The 18999-nt window shown below is 46.2% G+C and overlaps 1 protein-coding gene across 10 annotated transcripts in view; it reads right to left on the bottom strand.

Moving 5' to 3' along the window:
* ATP13A2 (ATPase cation transporting 13A2) overlaps positions 1 to 18999 on the bottom strand; it is a 135288-nt gene that overhangs the window by 45518 nt on the left and 70771 nt on the right. For all 10 annotated transcript variants that reach the window (XM_029577867.1, XM_029577863.1, XM_029577865.1 and 7 more), the window contains 7 exons: positions 15953 to 16011; positions 12718 to 12832; positions 11360 to 11439; positions 10424 to 10501; positions 6070 to 6139; positions 4917 to 5051; positions 2837 to 2903 (listed from right to left, as the gene is read on the bottom strand). In XM_029577867.1, coding sequence (XP_029433727.1) covers positions 2837 to 2903; positions 4917 to 5051; positions 6070 to 6139; positions 10424 to 10501; positions 11360 to 11439; positions 12718 to 12832; positions 15953 to 16011 — 604 coding nt within the window. The remainder of the gene's footprint in view (positions 1 to 2836; positions 2904 to 4916; positions 5052 to 6069; positions 6140 to 10423; positions 10502 to 11359; positions 11440 to 12717; positions 12833 to 15952; positions 16012 to 18999) is intronic.

Raw genomic sequence — 18999 nt, forward strand, 5'->3', positions numbered from 1 at the left:
AAAAAAAGATTCCAAACTATCGGTAAAAGTTAGTTTACAGTTTAATTTGACAAAACTGCCTTTCTTCCTTTCAAGAACCAAGCTGGTCTTTGCTCATAGATCAGAGCGTAAGAGATTAAATTTACTCAGCAACTGTCCAGGTGAGACTTGCCAGGCCATCTAATCACCACCTTAGATATACAGTACACAGGCCGATACAGTACAGTGCGCTCCAACGGAGCGCACTGTTAGCCGGCATCTGGACGCGCGTTTTGGACACGCTATTACCCCTTACTGAATAAGGGGTAAAGCTAGCGAGTCCAAAACGCGCGTCCAACCCCCCCGAACCTAACAGCGCCTGCAACATGCAAATGCATGTTGATGGCCCTACTGGGTATTCCCGCGCGATTCAGAAAGCAAAATGTGCAGCCAAGCCGCACATTTTACTTTCAGAAATTAGCGCCTACCCAAAGTTAGGCGCTAATTTTTCCGGGCACCAGGAAAGTGCACAGAAAAGCAGTAAAAACTGCGTTTCTGTGCAGCCTCCGACTTAATATCATAGCAATATTAAGTCGGAGGTCCCAAAAGTTTAAAAAAGTAAAAAAAAAAAAATTTAAAATGAGCCCGTGGCTGGCGGATCGAAAACCGGACGCTCAATTTTGCCGGCGTCCGGTTTCAGAGCCCGTGGCTGTCAGCGAGCTCGAGAACAGACGCCGGCAAAATTGAGCATTGGCTGTCAAACCCTGCTGACAACCGCCGCTCCTGTCAAAAAAAAAAGAGGCGCTAGGGACGCGCTAGTGTCCCTAGCGCCTATTTTTACCGCCAGGCCTAATTTAAATAAATTAACTTACTGTATCGCGCGCACAGGAGAGTGTGATTTTACTGTATCAGCCCGACAGTGAAGTAATGCAAAGACATGAATTGTGCCAGGCTCAGACAAGCTGTTTAAGCGTCAAGTCTGTGTAGTTTTCTCAGAAAGAACTGGCCCAGGCGAGGTGTACAGAACGGAAGAGACTCTGCAGCACTGTGTCCTGCCCATACCTCTGGTCCTTCCAGCCAACGATGGCTTATCTTGCAACAGGAGTGCTCCGTCTGCCTGGCTACACATTTTACACGGCTAACGGGTCCACTTGTTTAATTGGAGCGGAGTAGCAGCCCGGTGGTTAAAGCAGCAGGCTGAGAACCAAGGAAGCCGCGATTCAAATCCCGCCGCCACTCCCTGTGACCTTAGGCAAGTCACGTCAGCCTCCATTGCCTCAAACTTAGGGCCTAAGGCTTTTCTCCCATTCTGCGTCTATGGGAAAAATGCTTAGTAAATAGGCCCTTAGGTTGTAAAGGGAAATATATACGGTACCCGAATGTAACCAGCCTTCAGCTAACAATGAAAAGGCGCGAGTTAAAAACAAACAAAAAAAAAAAATTCTGAAGACTAATATTAGGTTTTCAGCCCACGTAAGCCTCATAAGACAAAGCGTAGAGAAGATTCTTGGGTGTCAGCTTCAAAAAGCTGCCCGAGGGGGGGGGGGGGAGCTTCAGCGCTCTGTGCACCTGGGATGCTCTTTGACTTTCTAGCTAAACACAGTTTATACATTTCCAAAACCAGCATAAGGCAGAGATAATGCACGTTCAAAGGAGAGCACACGGCATATAAATCAAACAATAAGCAGTGTGTGAAAGGAACAGAGTGAGGCAGAGAGTCGAGGAGGAGGAGGACAAACAGGTTCTGCTTCAATCCCAAACCGCAGGGAGTGCAGGAAAGCTCTGACGTTGAGGACGCGACCCCCCAGAGACAGCTCCTTGGATAGTTATAAACTTGTTAAGCTTACGGGCGGAGGTCGTGTCCATGCACGAGTTTATTAGGATTGTGTGGAGGCATTTCCAGGGTGGGGAGGGGTTTGGACTTGCATGCATACTTTTTCATTTTCAAAAGCACGAATATAAATTTGAAGACAGGAGCGTGAACTTTTTTTTTTCCTTTTAGTAGGCATAAACTTGGACAGATAGATCTGATGGGATAATTAAAAAAAAAAACAAACCATGAATTTGTGTGTGCGAGTTCCCTTTTAAAATTGGTGTAACGTATGCCCGTGTTTGCCGCACAGGTCACCTGCCATGGTACAAAGTCACGCTTCCTTTGGACTAGCTGAACAGAATCTGTGACCAGCTGTGGACAGCTGTGCTCCCTGCCTTCAGCAGGTCAGTGAAGGAACAGCGTAATTCCACGGGGATTCCCGGAATCAGCAGGGCTCCTGAGCTGGAACAGCAAATGCTGGAGGACAGACTCACCGCTAAACAACTTGCTGTGGGTACAAAGCTCACACACCCGACCATGTGCACCTGTTTTTCTGTGATAGATTTTCAGCCTGCTATAGTGGAAATTACCACTTACTACGGAAATCACTAGAACAGCCTCTAACCATTGATGCAAATTCATTTATTATTTTTTAAAGGTTTTCTTTCTTCTGATGTTCATAACAGCGAGAAGTCCTTCTGGGAAGAGGCCTGTACATAAAACGGATCCCATGCAGAAACTGGCCTGTGAAGTGCAGTTGGTCACAGCGAGCCAGGACGCAGAGTGCTTCCAAGTGGCTGGAGAAAGGATGGCACTCAATCCCTTCCCCCACCCCCATCCCATTTCTAGTCCCCAGGCCCTTCTTTTCACCACACGCTGTGACCAATATTCCCTCTAATTTTTGTGGGCTGCGCCCGCACAGAAGTTTTCATGTGCAATGCAGTGTACAAAACTCGTGCACGGTGTTCTCTGAAGCGCCATTCACTTTACTTTTCCCTGTGCGCACTCATGCGCTCGCATACGTGTGACTTCCAGCGTCCGGGACCCCCAATTCCTGCTACTCACCTCCCGTGACCCTGCGGACTTTCACGCTGACCGTCATCTTCACCATGTTTCGTAGCGTCACGCTTTGCTGCAAGAAAGCAAGAACCCCAGCTCAAAGCAGTGCAGGCTAAGCCCATCAGACCATCCTGTCCATATCTGCGCCCTGGGGTATCGCTCTTCTTAACTCGGTATATTTAGGGGGGCAATTTCCAAATAGCTTGCCCTAAATTAGGCAACAAAAAAAAAAAAAAATGTGCCCAAGTTATATCAATTTTCAAAAGAAGACTTAGGCACGCAAGCTTGCTTCAAATATATAGTCCTGCCAACATTTATCCCCGCACACGATTTCACCCCTGATTACGTGTGCAGAAAATTCTGGCGGGGAAAAAAAAATTGTGCGCATACTTTTGCAAAATCCAAAAAATGTGTGCCTCAGTTCAACCCGGCATCAGAAGCACCTCCACTCTGTCTGGAAAAACAGGACTTGTACGCAAGTTTACCTGCGAATCAGGTGGACAGTTTTATCAAAAAACACAACCATTTATGCGGGTTAAAAAAAAAATACAAACACTTTTACCTGCAAAACGACCCGGGGCAGTCTGGAATAGCCTACATTGCTTGCAATGTCCGCAGGCACTTTAGGCCTAGATAACCTGGCTAGTTTTCCAAGTCATTTTCAGTCTATTTCCCTTTCAAAATTAGCAGCTGCAAAGATGGGCGGGGGAAATCGCCCACATGCTTAGTGCCCCACTGTTTACGTATGTGGGAAGCCGAGCAGGAGCAAAAATAGCCTGCGGGCATTCAAAAATCAAAATCCTATGGATTTTATTCTCCCCTGATCTCAACGCTCCCCCCCCCCTCCCCGGGAGCACCTCCCCCTGCGACAGCCTGTGCATCACTTTCAGCCGGACAAACGGCTTGCAACTTCATTTTCAGCAGCCCTGATCCTTCAGGGGACAAAGCCCATGCGTACTCTCTGTCACCTGCGGGCTTTGTGCTGGCTTTTTAAAGCGGAAGGACGCGAGACTCTTTGCTTGGGAACCTGCCCTGGCTTAGGACGTTTTTGCGCTGCTCGCGCCTGCACTGTCTGCCGGTGGCTGTTTGTGCCCCCCCCCCCCCCCTTGCCCCTTAAAAAGGGCCTCACATCCTAAAGAGACTCCACATGCATCAGCAACTGCACGGCAGGAAGGTAAGCCAGGACGTTATTTCACTGCCTGGAGCACAGATTTACATTTCCACGCAGGCGTCGCATCTGATCAGCAGCAACTTCCTGCAGTACCTCCCCCATCAACCGCCAAGGCTTCTCCCCTTCTACCACTCCCTATTTCATGGATTCTCTTCCCCCCCCCCCCCCTGTTTTCCCCTTCCCTTTTATTTTACCCGGAATAAATGCAAACATTAGGACACGCTAGAAGACAGCAGTGCTGGTAGGGCCTTAAAATGATAAAGAGTAATTATAACCATGGACTGGTTTCCCCGCGCCAGTCCAAGGGTCAATTCTGTGGCAAATCTGCCAAATTCCCTGCGCTCTCCTTTAGCCTCCCCCAGGGCAGCAGTCTGAGGAGGGCCCCCGTGACATGGGGCACCGAGGAGGGGAACACGCAAGCTTGCTAGGAATTCTGCCGCCAGAGGCATTTTCTGCCAAAAGCAACCAGGGCAAACTGGGAGCCTTGGATGTAACGCGGCCGGCGTCTTCACTCTGCTCACGAGGTGCAGGGTAGGCAACGCATGGGACAGAGGCAGACAGACCACCACCGCCAACCCTCCCCATATCCCTCATTCCATTTCTGATTTAAGGCAAGGCGATAGAGCACTTGAGTCACTATAGCCAGAAATGCTGCCAAGCTTCTAACAGCTAATGCTAAGCAAATGGGAAAAATTACTGTTTCATACTTTGTGTACACCCAACAGCTGATAACCCTGTGGGCCTCTTAGTTGCAAACTCCAGTGCTCAGCAGAACATGGGCTCAAGCTTGTGAGACAGGAGCCTCGATGGTTTATGGGAGCTCAAACAGAAATATATATTGCACGTGTTCAATTCTGCTGTTCCTATTATGGAAAAACAGTCCGTGGGATCAGCACTCATTCTGCTCATGCTCACCTTTCTAGTCTCATAGAGAGACAATCCTATGGATATCGCTGAAATAAGAAAGATGCAGCCAGCATAGTAGTAGTATCCATCACACATCCAGAGCACAATGCTGAAAACCTGGAAAATGTAGAAAGGATTCAACACCTAGGGAGAGGGGGAAAAAAAAATATATATGCATGTTAAAAATTAGAAAAAAAAACAAAAACCCCAATAAATCACATCCACACGCAGCTAGACAGTCATAGTGGGTTAGACCGAGTGATCTATTGAGTCCAGCCTTCCTCCGGTGGCGTAACAGCTCTCTCTAGGGCTATCCAGAATTTCAGATGCAGACACACAAAACACACAGCAAACTATCCAGCCTCCCTGCAGGCAGAGGTACTCGCGCCGTTCCGCAAGGCACATCGAGCAGAGCCGTTCCCAGGGCTGGAAATGCCACAACGTGTGTGGTCTTGCATTTTCAAAAAAACTACTCGCACTGTTCCAAAGGGGGGGGGGGGGGTATTTGCAGAGGCAGCCACTGCACATCTCTGCAGTTTTCAAAGGGGATGCGCACACGCACTCTCTCTTCAAGAACGGGCGCAATGTCCACAGGTTCAAGGACCCAGGTTGTTTTGAAAATTGCCTTCTGTGTTTCTAGGGCACCACACAAACTCCCAGGAGGTGCAGAGTGTTAACCACGAAGAAGCCATAAATTTAAAAAAACGTTTCCCCTTCTCTACTTTTGGCACCACTTTACCTGCTGCAGACAGAGCTGTAGCGAAAGCGAGCCCACGGCAAAGAGCGGGAAGTGAAACCGCGCTACATTAACTGCACATGTGGGAGGCAGAGGCCGAAACACATCTTGCACCTTAGCCAGGAAATAAGAAGCTGCTCCTTGAGAGGGCATTTACGGTTTTTGGGTGCCATCTTGAGTGTGTTTCACAGGAGAGGTCAGACAGGGTCAATACCAATTAACAGAGAGGAGAAACTGTGATCCAACCACCTCCGTTCCCCTGCCCTTCATCTGGGCACTCACCACTGGGCAACAGTTGATGGACTGATTAAAGTTTAGAAAGAATAAGATTCCTGACAGAACCTTGACCTGGAATTACTTTGAGCCATCTCAAGTTCTGGGTAGGACGGGTTTCTCATTGACTCAGGACCCAGAGAGCAGTCTCACCTCATCCACCAGCAACCGCAAGTAGGATTTCACCGGCACATCAATCAGGTTTGGCCCATATATCTTCCTTCTGAGGAGAAAAGGAAGCAATCAAGAGGACACTCAGTACCGAAGCAAAACGTTTCCTGTTCCCCAAACTTCCCATTCCTTATTACCTAAAACACGTTACGTTCCCTGCCAAGGTCCTCCCCAAAGGTTTAAGTCAGACTTGAGGAGAAGCAGAGAAGTCCGGTGAGGAGAGACACGACCAGGAGGCGAGGCGGTGATGCCGAGCTTGTCACGGTGCAGCCCATGCAGTGAGACACAGGGACAGACAGCAAAAGGGATAGAAAAGCCTATAACCCCAGGCAAGGCACGCTTAGATGGAACAGGGACTGGCGCCGGGCATGACAGAAGCACGCTGGCAAAGCTGCGCGGGAGATCTCAGCACTGGAGCAGCAAGGTTGGCCAACGGCAGAAAGGAGGCGTTGACAGAAGTGTACGAAAAGCTTGGGAAAAAAAAGCCCATACTGCGTTACAGCTCTCACCATTGATGTTAGCTCAAGGAGGACTGCAAATAGTACTGTTGCTCAGGCTACACAATTTATCCTCGTTTGTAGACTAAAACCAGGACGACTCCGAAGACTTAATCCAGCAAAGACAGACCCAGGACAGACAAGACCCGATGAATATTAAATTGTGCACATTCTGAAAACGGGACGCGTTTGCAGTCCCTCGTAAGAACACTCACCCTAGTCTATCACCTTCCGAAGTAACAGAACGCAGTAAGTTCTACAATTACAAAAAAATAAAAATAAAATAAAAGCAACTAATGTTATCAGGGAAAACTAATTGTGGGTAACTCCAGGCAGCTGATGCACTATTCTCCACCGTTTGTGACAGCTAGTGTGCAAAGCTGGGGAGCATGGCAGCGTGCGAGACTGATGCGTTTGCAGTCTCAAGGCCTCCGTGAGAAGAAACGCTGCCATTCACGAGATGACAGCAGATGGAAACTATTTCCAACAGACTTGCACACTGCCCGCCACACGGCTTCCCTGTAGCTCAACTGCCACCCAGGGCCAGTGCTAGCTTTGTTGCTGCCCTGTGTGAACAATTACTGGGCTGCCCCCCACCCTCACGATTCACCCGGTCTCTGTCCCAGGCCGGTCAAATAAAGCCCAGCTCCCTCCAGAAATCTGTATTTGTAAAAACAGACACCCAGCCACTCCTCCACAGAACCCCTGCTCAAGGGAAGGGTATTACGTACCCTAGGGAAACCTTACAGCCTTGCACACACACACACCCTCCCCCACACTCCCACACCCTCTATAGCCACACAAAATAACAAACTTTACATGAAAAAGAACATTCACAAGTAGCGCCTTCGGAGGTAATCACATCAACCTGGTTTACAATTAACAATGTGTGTAAGGCAGAGAGTAACATAGTAATCAATATTCCCAATTTGAATTTCAAATATCACCTACAACATATATATACCTGCACTGCTGTAGTGCCAACCAGAAAACTGCAAAAAAAAAAAGACACTTGCAACTCCTATGGAATTTATAATGGCACCTCAGAAAGCCATGAATAATCGTAAACACCATTACAATAATAGTAAACCTCCCATACCAAAACAATCCCAACTACAAGCAGTCAAACAGCAGCAACCTTATCTATGAAAAGGCAACACTGCAAATATTACACCAGGCCCTAGAACACCAATACACCTTGGTCGACGGCATGTTACAAGAGGATCATTTTCAGGCTCAAAAACTAGCCACAAACTGTTTTAACACGGCTAGCATGTTTTGAAAATTGCCTTCTCCCTGTTAGGTTGCCGCTTAGGTGTGGGTCCCGAGAGCAGCTTCGTTCACCCACTGCTCTCCGACGCGACCTGGAGCACCGCTGACCTCCCCAATGCCACCTTTGCTTGGTTGCTGCATCCTGCGGCTGGAGAGACGCCGACGCTGATTACTCCATGTGGTGCTGAGACGCTGCCATTGCCACCTCACCCTCCTGCGGCCTGGGAGCACTGCCGACTCTGTCTCATCGCGGTGTGATCGCTGCTGGCCTCCCACTAGGCGTGTGCATGTTTCTTCAACATTTAAAGGGCCCGTGGCAGGAAAAGCCCACGGAGCCCTTGGATGAAGTCATCTCCTGTTGTCCTAGACAATCTCTGCATCGGAGCCTTCACAAGGTCTTTCCTTGGTCTCTTGTCCTGGTCTTCTGTGGTCATCAGTTCCTAGTATCCTGTAGTCTTCTGTGGTCTTGTCTGTCCTGCGTCTGTCTTTGCTGGATCAAGTCTTTGGAATCCTCCTGGTTTTAGAGTCTTGCTCCGAGTTAGTGTTCCTTGTTCCTGGTCTTCAGAGAGAGAGCTTGCTCCAGCCTGTGGTCCATCCTGGTCTTCTTCATCCACCTGGTCCTTGTTTTCGGTCTTCGCCTGGCTCCTTGTCCAGATCCCTGTCTTCAGTCTTTGCCTGGTTCCTCCATCCTTGCCTGGATGCTTGTCTTCAGCCATCGCCTGTTCTGGTTCCTCGACGTCTCCTGAACCTCTGTTTTCAGCTTGCTACGGTCTTCAGCCTTGATCCTGGTCCCGCATCTCCAGCTCGGCTCTATTTCAGTCTTCAGTTCCAGCTTGGTGTGGCTGCAATCTGAGTTCTGGTCTTCAGAGGATCCTTGTCATCACCTAGACTGTGTCTGGATACGCTGACCTGCCAGCCACGCGGACCACGGCCAGCCCTGGGGTTGAGTCAGTTGCATTGTGGCACAGGGGCTCACGCATACCTGCGGTCCAAAAGAGCCTTCGGACTACCCCGAGAGATCAGCCCTGGCTGCTGGTTCTCCGACACTCCCCCTGTCCCCAGTGATAAATATTTTTGCCAGTAATATAAAACACGAATGCGGATGGCATCACAGCTTGCTTACGCTGTTCTTCCTCTGCTCTTCCTAGTTCCTAGCTTTCCTTTTCCGATTATGCCCACGTATTTTAATTAAGGTGAGGGGTTTTTTTTGTTTTGTTTTTTAATTGTATACAGATGTATTTGATATATTTGTAAATTGCTTTATGCTATTCTGGATAGAGGCGATATACAAATGTAAATAAAATAATTTCTCAGTTTCACGTATATTTGTCAGTATCTTTTTAGTGTTATTATGGCTATTCCCTGCTTTTACAAAAATCTTCCCTCAAGGCCACTCAGACTCTTTGGGTAAATGACATTTTTGTTCACAAACCTGGAGACTCTCAAGGCAAATAAAGGACTGGCTTTGGGCTCGTGCAAACGGTATCGCACGGGGCTAGAGATGGGCCAGGGTGGTAGTAGCAGCTGCAACACTGGCAGAAGGGTCAGAACCAGATAAGAAAAAGGAGGAGAGGGGGGTGGACAAGAGCTGGACAGTACACGGGACGGGGGGGGGGGGGGGGGGAGAGCCCAAACCCATGCAGGGCCAGCAAGCGGATCCTGAAACGTGAGCCCCTCAGGGGCAGCAGGACTGCAGCCCCGCTGGGCTTCTGATGCTTCCAGAACTACCCTGGCTGGATTTCTTCTGATAAGCGGATCAGTAGTGGGAGACAGGAAAGCAGCAGCAGCTCAAAAATACGCGCTTTAGCCGTTAGAGAATGGCGAGAGCAAGGGGTGGGCCGGTGAGAGAGGAATAAGATGGGACACTTAGAGATTAATGCGAGTGGGGGCTGGAAGGAGGTGACAGAGGAGGGAAAAAGTGGTGAAAGCAAGAAGAGGCAGGAGAGAGCGGTGAGGAGAGATAATGAGCAAGAATGGGGGGGAGGGTGAGAGAAACAGTAAACGAAGTGAGGGGGGGCTCTTACCTTTCAGTCTCACACCAGACCCCACCCTAAACACGGCTCTGAGCACAAAGTTCTCCAGGCCCACCCCGTCTGCCCATTTTATCTACCGCAACAGAACCATCATCTTCCCTTTTCTCTCCTGTTCTCCAGGGTACAAGTTTAAGTCCATAAATATCACTTCAGAAGCTTTGAGGGCCAGGCTCGGCACCCTTTTGGTAGATCTCCTCTGAACTACCACTACTCCACCTGCATCCCTCGGGAGACTCAGTCTCCAGATCTGGATAATAATTTAGGATCAGACGTGGGCAACCCCGATCCTCAAGGGCCTGCAAGGATTATGCAAGAGAGGTTTGCACACAGTGGAGGCAGCGTGCACGCACACATCACGCTTAGCTGGGGCAGAGTGAGGTCAATTGGGATATCCCCCTGAGCTTTGAAATCCCCTGCAGATCAGCAGGCCTCCCGGACACACGGAGGCTGTGCCTCTCTCTGTGACATGGGACCTCCGGGTGCCCCCGGCAGAGATCTGCACCCTCGGCTCCCGACCTGTAAGGAGGTACTTACTTGGCGTTTTGGTCTTGCTGGCTAAGCCCCAGTCGGTATCGATGGAGATCCGCACAGGTCCATCCTTCATCAAACGTGCTGCACGCAAACCAAAGAACACTTAAGCGTCCAAAAAACCCACGTGTCAATCGCTGCGCTAAGGTGTCGGCGGCAGAGTCCTGACAAAAATGTTTCATTTACCAGCAAGTCAGTTATCCAAAATGAATCAGCAGTGCTCAACACTTGTCATGTGACCAATGACTGCTGATGACACCGATAGGACTGTCCACAGCAATGGCCCTCATTCTTTTAACACCAGTGAGCACACAATTTCTACAGAAAAAAAAAAAAAAGACGCCCCTTTGCTTCACAAGGCCCTGGTGTTGTGCATGTGCAGCTGATCTACCACTTCAAGTATAAAATAGCTCATTTTAAAAAGAAAAATAAAAGTGCTCACCTCCTCAGCAGCTTCAGAGAGAAGATAACTTACAAGGCCTGTATTGTGTCCTGCCTGCCCATGATATTAATTTTCTCTCTCTTATTAGGGACATCCAGCAGGGGATGGAGCCTTGAAATAGGTTTCTTGTACAGCCTGTGCCTCTAGTTAAGAAGGCAGGTTCAGTGGAAACAGCCACAAAGTGAGGCTGTACCCCCGGCCTTCAGGACTTCACAGGGACCTTCTGCAGATGGCTTATTAGGTCAGGGAAGATGTCCCTAAGGGCCTGTGTGGTCTTGAAGGTTAACGGACCAACTAGATCCTCTTTGAACCATTCGGTCCAACTCACACCAAGCGAGGCAGGAAAATGTAAGAGGAAAGCGGACATTTTATTCTTGACACCATGGGCAGATCCAAGCTTACTCCATCGCTGGGAAGCTGTGCTCTGTCACCCCAGCAGAGTCAGCAGGCAGGCATCAGAGAAGGATCAGCCATACAAAACCTTGCCAGAGCACTCCTACCTGACTTTGCGGAAATCCTGATGTGCCTCGGTCCAAATGTGGCGCACGCCCTCGAAGACATAGTACCGGAGAAGGTTTTTCTAAGTGGGGGGGGGGGGGGGGACAAAAACCCAGGTGTAACAGCGTCAAGAGCCGGTCCATAGAACAGACAAGAGTAAGGAAGGGCAGGAAACCCCAACTAAGCCAACAGCAAAACAAAATACCGCTGCAATGTTTAGCCGTGTTTTATAAGGCTGCTCTCCTATGCAATCCCCTTAACCCCAGCCAAAATTAAACACACAGATTACGGATGGGGTTTTGGATGCAAAAAAAAAAACCAAACGTGTGCAGCAGATTCACCGGTTCTCCGGATCGAGAACCCGCCGACAAGCATCCTGCATGTTGTGCTGTACACGATGCGCACAGCTCAACGGGTTTCCAGCTAACAGACCGCCAGTTAAAACAGCCGTCACCGCTAGCTTCATCTTTGCATTTCCATGTATTTTCTGATTTTTTTTTTTTTCCTTTTTTAATTCAAGCCTGGCCGCCGGTCACAAAAATTCTTAGCAGCCAGAGCCCAAGCTATGTTACTAGAGATGTAGCAAATGCTACAAAGACTATAAAAAAAAAAAATCAATCAGAAAGGCAGAAAACCACCAGCACAAAAAAAAAACACGGAGGAATCCAATTACATGGCTGATTGCTAAAAATGTCCTTTTAATGTCAAGGCACTGCTGGATCATTCACATGACTCCTTTGTGAGCATCATCCCACTTAATGGAAAATGCTTTCATTTTATCTATCTGAAACTTGACTAAAAAACTATTGTGTGTCCTGTTCTTACATCTCTAAAAAGGATCTTAGAGCACCAAGGCAGGAGTGTCAAAAGCAATTGTGGTTTGTTTGTTTTTTAAATTTTAAAATGAAAACAGAAAAAAAAAAATTCTTCACATTTCTATATTTTCTATTTACAGCAATTTCCAGTGCTTATGAAAGTGAACGTTTGCAAGCAAAGGGCCAGGAATGTACAAACTATGCCACACGTGGCTGTATTACCCTCTGCTATTCCAGCCACGAAACCCCCCACGCCCAGCTCTGTCACACTGCACCTCTCTCCTGCCCTGCAGCATCCCCTACTACTCCACACATTCCCTGGCCCCCCTCCAACAGAAAGTGGAGGCTGCGAAACATGGACACGTGCAGTGGTTTTGTAAAACCAACAAAAAAAAAAAAAGACAAGGATGAGCCAACTAAGGAACCCCACTCGTTACATAAGCAGCTGTGTTTTTCAAGCCTTCTGATCTAGTTTAACACTAAACTTTTTTTCTGATCCATAGCTTTCGGTCAGGGTTCCTGGAGAACGTATTGGGTGTGTTTACCTCCTCTTTCCTATGCAGCTGGATGGTGTCCCTCCAGTCTTCCTCTTCCGTCACTGCGATCACCGCACCAACACTGCCATCCGTGACTCTGGTCCCTGTGCCCAGCTCTGTGCCACTACAAGGAGAGAGCATCTTCTGATAAATGGCCTCTGGGCTGCCAGCTTACTCTTTAAAAAGCAGCAGTAACATAAACTGAGTAACTGCACAGTGAAGTGGAATGCAAAGTTCAAGATGTGCGTGAATATTAAAAAAAAAAAAAAAAAAAAAAAGCCAAACCATGGACACTAGAGACACGGTAGATTTGTTCCTGGATTTTGGCACACTTTTTTTGTTTTTAGCATGCATTAAATTGAAACAAAAGTTTCCCAAAAATGAAAAATCTTAAGGGGAGGGGGAGAAAAAAAACAATACAAAAAAATATATATTTTCCCAGCTGCACAGTCCTACTGGATACATGAATCCATGGTACTGGAGTGGAATAGCTTAATAAGAACCAGGGAGGCCAGGGTTTTAAAGCCTGCTTCTGCCAACCATGCCCCTGTGGCTTGCCCAAAGTCACATCACCCTCCACTGCTTCAGGTGCTAACTAAGATTGTGAGCCCCCTGGGACTAACTCACCTTGAGCTCATGTTTGCAAAAGGTATGGCATGAATTGCCATCTATATGCACATTGAAAAATAAGATTTCCCTTTAAAAGACCTGGCTACCTTCCTAGCTTGGGAGTAAAGCTGAAGAGCCAGATGTTTGTGTCAGCTCGGATATCTGTAGTACCAGAGATTATTTTTGTTCCTTAGACAACCTAGATCTTTTATGGAGGGTTAAAAAAGGGAACAGACACCCCATGTGTTAAACAGATTGTAACTCAGATCAAATGCTTCCTTGTTCTAGTCTTAACTTATTATGTCCCAATTTTATTTATTTATTTATTTTTCACGAGGCTGTCCACTAAATAGGACACTGTGACCTAATGGGTTAAACGTCTCCCAGCTCTTGCAAAATACTGCAGCAGCCGGGTTATTGACTGGCAAAATCAGAATGGACCATATCAGCCGGATCCTTCAGGTGTTCTCACTGGCTTCCTTGTGCTAGTAGAATCACATTTTAAGGTTTTCAACGTGGTCTATGAATGCCACCCAGTCTAGACCAAAATACGTTGCAGGTGATATGAGCCAGCTGGGGCATTGCTTTCATCACAGCAATTGCTGCTTAATGCCACAACTTCTGAAAGTGGTTAGACTTAACGTGTGCAAGGCATTCACGCTTTCACTTGTCACACCCTAGAAATGTGGAACGTGGTTTCACACGATCTCAGGATAGGACGAACCTACCTTGGATTTAGACGAGCTGACAGCATGGCTCTTGGCGCAAAAATTCAATTAAAACTGTTGCATTTTGGAGCCAGATCAGACTCAGAGGGAAATCAATATCTGATCTTTGTGGCTGGAGATTAGAGTTACTTTTGTTAGGTGGGTTTATAGAGAATGGATGAGGTAAAAGGGAATAAGATTCAACGGGTGGTTTTTTAAATAAATTTGTTAGTTGAATTTTGAAGTTAGTCTGCATGTTTACAGACTGCTTTAAGTATGTGTATTTTTCCGAATATTAGATTTAAAAAAAAATGTATTGGTTTCCCCTATAAGGCCTATAGTATTCAAGTGGGCTTTCAAAATGACAATAAATAAGACTGAGCAAACCATAGGAAAACAGAGAAAGTCTTCCTGATATCTGACTTGTTATTAATATATGCTCCTTGGTTAAAGCATCAGAAAAAAAGAGGGAACAGAGTATCCTGAAGCTTGCGGAAGAAAAGATTTGGAAGCTAATTCTGAGTTCACTTCTTTATTAAGCCTTCTCTTCCACTCATAGCCCTCCCTTTACTATGCACCATGCACACAGGGGGTGTAGAGACAAACGCAAAACCATTCCACAGCAGATTCTGCGTTTGCATTTCCAAAGGTCCATGGTTTCTCTCTTTTGTGCCTAGGGGCACCCAGCTGCAGAACACACTGGACTTGGAGACGATGGGAGGAGAGGCGTTAATGTCTCACACACGTACTGAATAATCCAGGTTAAACTATTCATTTCATGCAATATAGCCTCCCTCAGTTTGATTTTATTTCAACATTGCTTCTATACCGCTTTAATCAAAGCGGTTCACAAAATAATAATCAGACAGACAGAACACACACAGTAAATATAAAACACATCATCAATGTGGACAACATAAGGCATCACCTGGCCCTTCACAGGACTATACCACATACTGAGAACAGTGCGCTACCTGGCTTTTTTTTTTTTTTTTTAACCACAGTGACTCCCTAATAAGAAAGTTAGGGTAGGTCAGACCCCGTCTCCGAAGTGGAAACCGGGTCATGGCACTGCTTGAGCAGTCACCACGAGCGCACCCCGGGGGGGTGTCCCATGCTTTCGCCGTGGCACTTATCCTTCTCCCATCCAACTAACGAAGCCACTTTATTATGGTCATCCCCATAATCTTCCCGCACACTCCCCTTCTTCACTCCCCTAACCCTCTGGTTCCATTATCCTCTAGCTTATTTATTCCTTAAGTTTATACTTCAGTTGTAAATACACTGGTTCTGTCTTTAGTCTTTTGCTTCTGCTCCTTATACAACCAAGTTTCAGTTCTCCCTGCTTCATGTCATTTTCTAATTCCTTTTCCTAAGTTAACCGATGTGATATGCACATGAATGTCAGTATAAAAAAAAAAAAGTCTTAAATAAATAAATAAAATAAACAGAAGGAGACATCAACAGGCGAGTGGAGGCATCGGCCTAGCTCCCTCCACCACTTCCAGACCACTGGTGCCCATGGTGATAGTCGGAAGTATCAGGGCACTGCTGGGCTAGATTTTGGAAGAGGCATGGCCCTTGAGGCCCACTCTTTTCCTGACACCTGTGTTCTGGATGCTTTACAAGTTCAAACAGGGATTACTGTGTGGGCAACAGTGGCAGCAGGTGCCCAATGTCAGCTTTTGTACAACATCTAAATCATGGTTGAAAGCTTTTACAATAAAAGCCACTCGACCTGTCCCTGGCCTCTCTCTCTCTCTTCCCTAAGTGACTTTCCTTTGTTCAGCACACACGCTTACCTGTGATTTAATACCACATCACCTTCTAATCCAGAGTGACTGCGCCCTCCCTCGGTATAGGACCCAGGATCCTACCACACTTTCTTTTTAGCCTATGCTAAACCTGGAATTTAAAACCTCTCATACCTGCTTTCACTGACTTGTTCCGTCTGAACTCGAGCCGGGAAATGCTGTCCAAACTGGTCCTGCAACATGAAAATAAAAAAAAATAAAAAACTTCTTTTAAAAAAATGCATCATGGAGTTGCACACGCTGCATTCAGACCTCCTGCCCATAATCTCCACGTTTATAGGATCAATTGATACGTTTTTAGCCCAAGCCTCCATAGAGAGACACGGATGAGTCACATGACAAGTACTGCAGAACCTTTTTTTTTTTTTTATCATTTCTTTATTAAGTTTTTCATTATAATGCAAACAGAAAACATCACTTCAACAGTATAATACTGCAGAACTTTTAAAGAAAACAACCATGAATGAATCCTGCGATCACTCACCACAGGGAACGGAGATTTTGGAAACCCATGTCATTTTTTAAAACATGCGGTCCTTTAAATTCTTTTTTTTTATGTACTACTGCAATCATGAAAAATTATCGTTCAGTGTTACTGCCCGCAGGAAATTTCCACCTCATCTTTGCCGTCTCACATATGTAGCCCATGCTCCTTCAGCGACAAACCCAGTTCTCTCGCAGTATGATTGCGATTACAACCACCACATAAAAATACAAAAGACAGGACTTCTTTTTAAAGACACTTTTTAAACTCCCCACCTATAGTAAGTGACTACAGGTTCTCTTTGTATGGAAATAAAGAACATAAGAACTTGCATACTGGTTCAGACCAATGTTCCATGAAGCCCAGTAACCCATTTCCAGTAGCGGCTAATCCAGGTCACAAATACCTGGCAGGATCCCAAACAATAGATACAATCCATGCTGCTTATGCCCAGGGAGAAGCGGTGGCTTTCCTCAAGTCTACCTGTTTAATAACTGCTTATGGACTTTTCCTCCAGAAAAAAAAGCATAGCTAGATTAACTGCCTTTACCACATCCTCTGGCAAATTCCAGACCTTAATTTGTGCATTGAGTGAAAAAATATTTTCTCCAATTTGTTTTAAGTGTGCTACTTAGTAACTTCGAAAATGTCCCCTAGTCTATGTTTTGAAAAAGTAAACTGATTCACGCCCCTCAGTTTTATGCATCTCTATCATATCTCTCCTCAGACTTCTTTTACAAGCTGAAGAGCCTTACCCTCGTTAGCCTTTCTTCACAGGGGAACCATTCCATTCCTTTTACAGTTCAGCCTTCTCAGAACCTTTGAGCTGTGGCAATCAGAATTGCACATAGTCCTCTAGATCAGTGCTGCCCAACCCTCTCCCGAAGGCAAACTTAGCCAGCCAGGATTTCTGGATTTCCCCAATGAATATGCATGAGATAGATTTGCATGCCCTGGGTGTCCAATGGATGCAAACCTCTCTCCATCCATATTCGTTACAGATGTCCTGAAAACCCGACCTCTTAGATGTACCTCCAGGAGAGGGTTAAGGAAACCCTGCTCTAGATGCAGTCGCACCATGGAGGACAAGAAAAGATATGGCGATACCTTTTTACTGGAATGACTTCATACATTTCTAGACTCCCCTCCCTCATATGAAAGCAGAATGAACAGGTAAAAGAAAAAAAAAAAAGATATTTCATTTAGAAATAGAATACGAAGGCTCATCTAGCCTGTCCAATTTACTTCCTGTTGCAGTGCCATTTACAATCAATCACATTCTTTAAAAAAATAAAGTGCAGTGTCTTTTGAACTGCCTTCACAGCTTCTCTCAAAAGAAAAACCATCACCAGGGCCGCAATTCTCATTCCTTACTCAGAAACAGCTTTGATCAGAAAGGTGGTTGCTCTAAAAGTAAAAATTATCAGAAATCACGAGAAAGCTCTTTTCCTATGAGGAAAGGCCAAAGAGGTTAGGGCTGTTCAGATTGGAGAAGAGATGGCTGAGGGGGGATATGATAGAGGTCTTTAAGATCATGAAAGGACTTGAATGGATAAATGTAAATCTTATTCACTCTTTCAGATAATACAAGGAATAGAGGGCACTCCATGAAGATAGCAAGTAGCACATTTAAAACAAAATCAGATAAAATTTTCATACTCTACGCACAATTAACTTCTGGAATTCATTGCCAGAGGGTGTGGTTAAGGCAATTAATGTAGCTAGACTAGAACATTTTTGTTAACTTACCTAAAACAATGAGGATGTTTACACTCAGGGTTGGTGAAAGCCAAAGTATCAGGTCACCTAGAATTCGAGACTGGCACTTAGTGGGCCAGAGAAGGTATAGCAGGTCCTGAGGATAGACCAAGGGAAAGAACCTGGAAAGGGGGGGGGGTGAAGGGAGAAGAGTGGAAAAGGAAGGAGAGAAGAAAGCAAACCAAAAAAAAAAAAATCCATACTTGCTAAAATAAAATGTCTATAGCTTCTATGATTTTTTGGCTCAGTTTTCAAATTTTTTTCAGCCTGATTTATAATTATCTCCCACTGGCTCACATTAAATAGTTTCATCCACGAGAAAATGCAACATTTATTATGCCTGGAAGGTATTTGACTTTGTCTTACCACACTCATCCATTACATCTAGGATGTGGTGGCTCAAATGCTTTATGAGACCAGAAAGGTGAATGAAACATTAGGCTACTGTCTATTTATATTTCGTTTTCCCCTGAATCAGTCATATGATCCTCTAATTACCTCAGTACAGTCTGACCAATAGCAAAGGGGTTTTTTCTCAGGAGAGAAATGCTAGCAAAGACATGATGGGGCAACATGGGCAGTAATAAAGGTCCTGGGGCAAGAGTGCAGTTCAGGAACCGGCTCTCCCGAGATGCCAGACTGGGAACAACGACTGGGCAAGGGTTCGGAATCAGGCGAGGCCACAAGCAGATCAAGCTGCCTAACAGGGCTGAGGCAGGGCAAGTCCTGAGGGCAATTTTCAAAGCCATTTATCTACATGGGTAAGATGGGTATTTGAAGAAGTTTCCACCTATCGGTAAAACTATGCACAATGTTCTAGAATACACATTCAGTGGAGGCGAAGTTAGGCAGCAATTGCTATTAAATATAATTATATATATATACGGTATATAGGGTATATATAGAGGAATAAGAACGG

Source organism: Rhinatrema bivittatum, chromosome 15 (assembly GCF_901001135.1).
Source record: "Rhinatrema bivittatum chromosome 15, aRhiBiv1.1, whole genome shotgun sequence".
Classification (NCBI taxonomy): Eukaryota; Metazoa; Chordata; class Amphibia; order Gymnophiona; family Rhinatrematidae; genus Rhinatrema; species Rhinatrema bivittatum.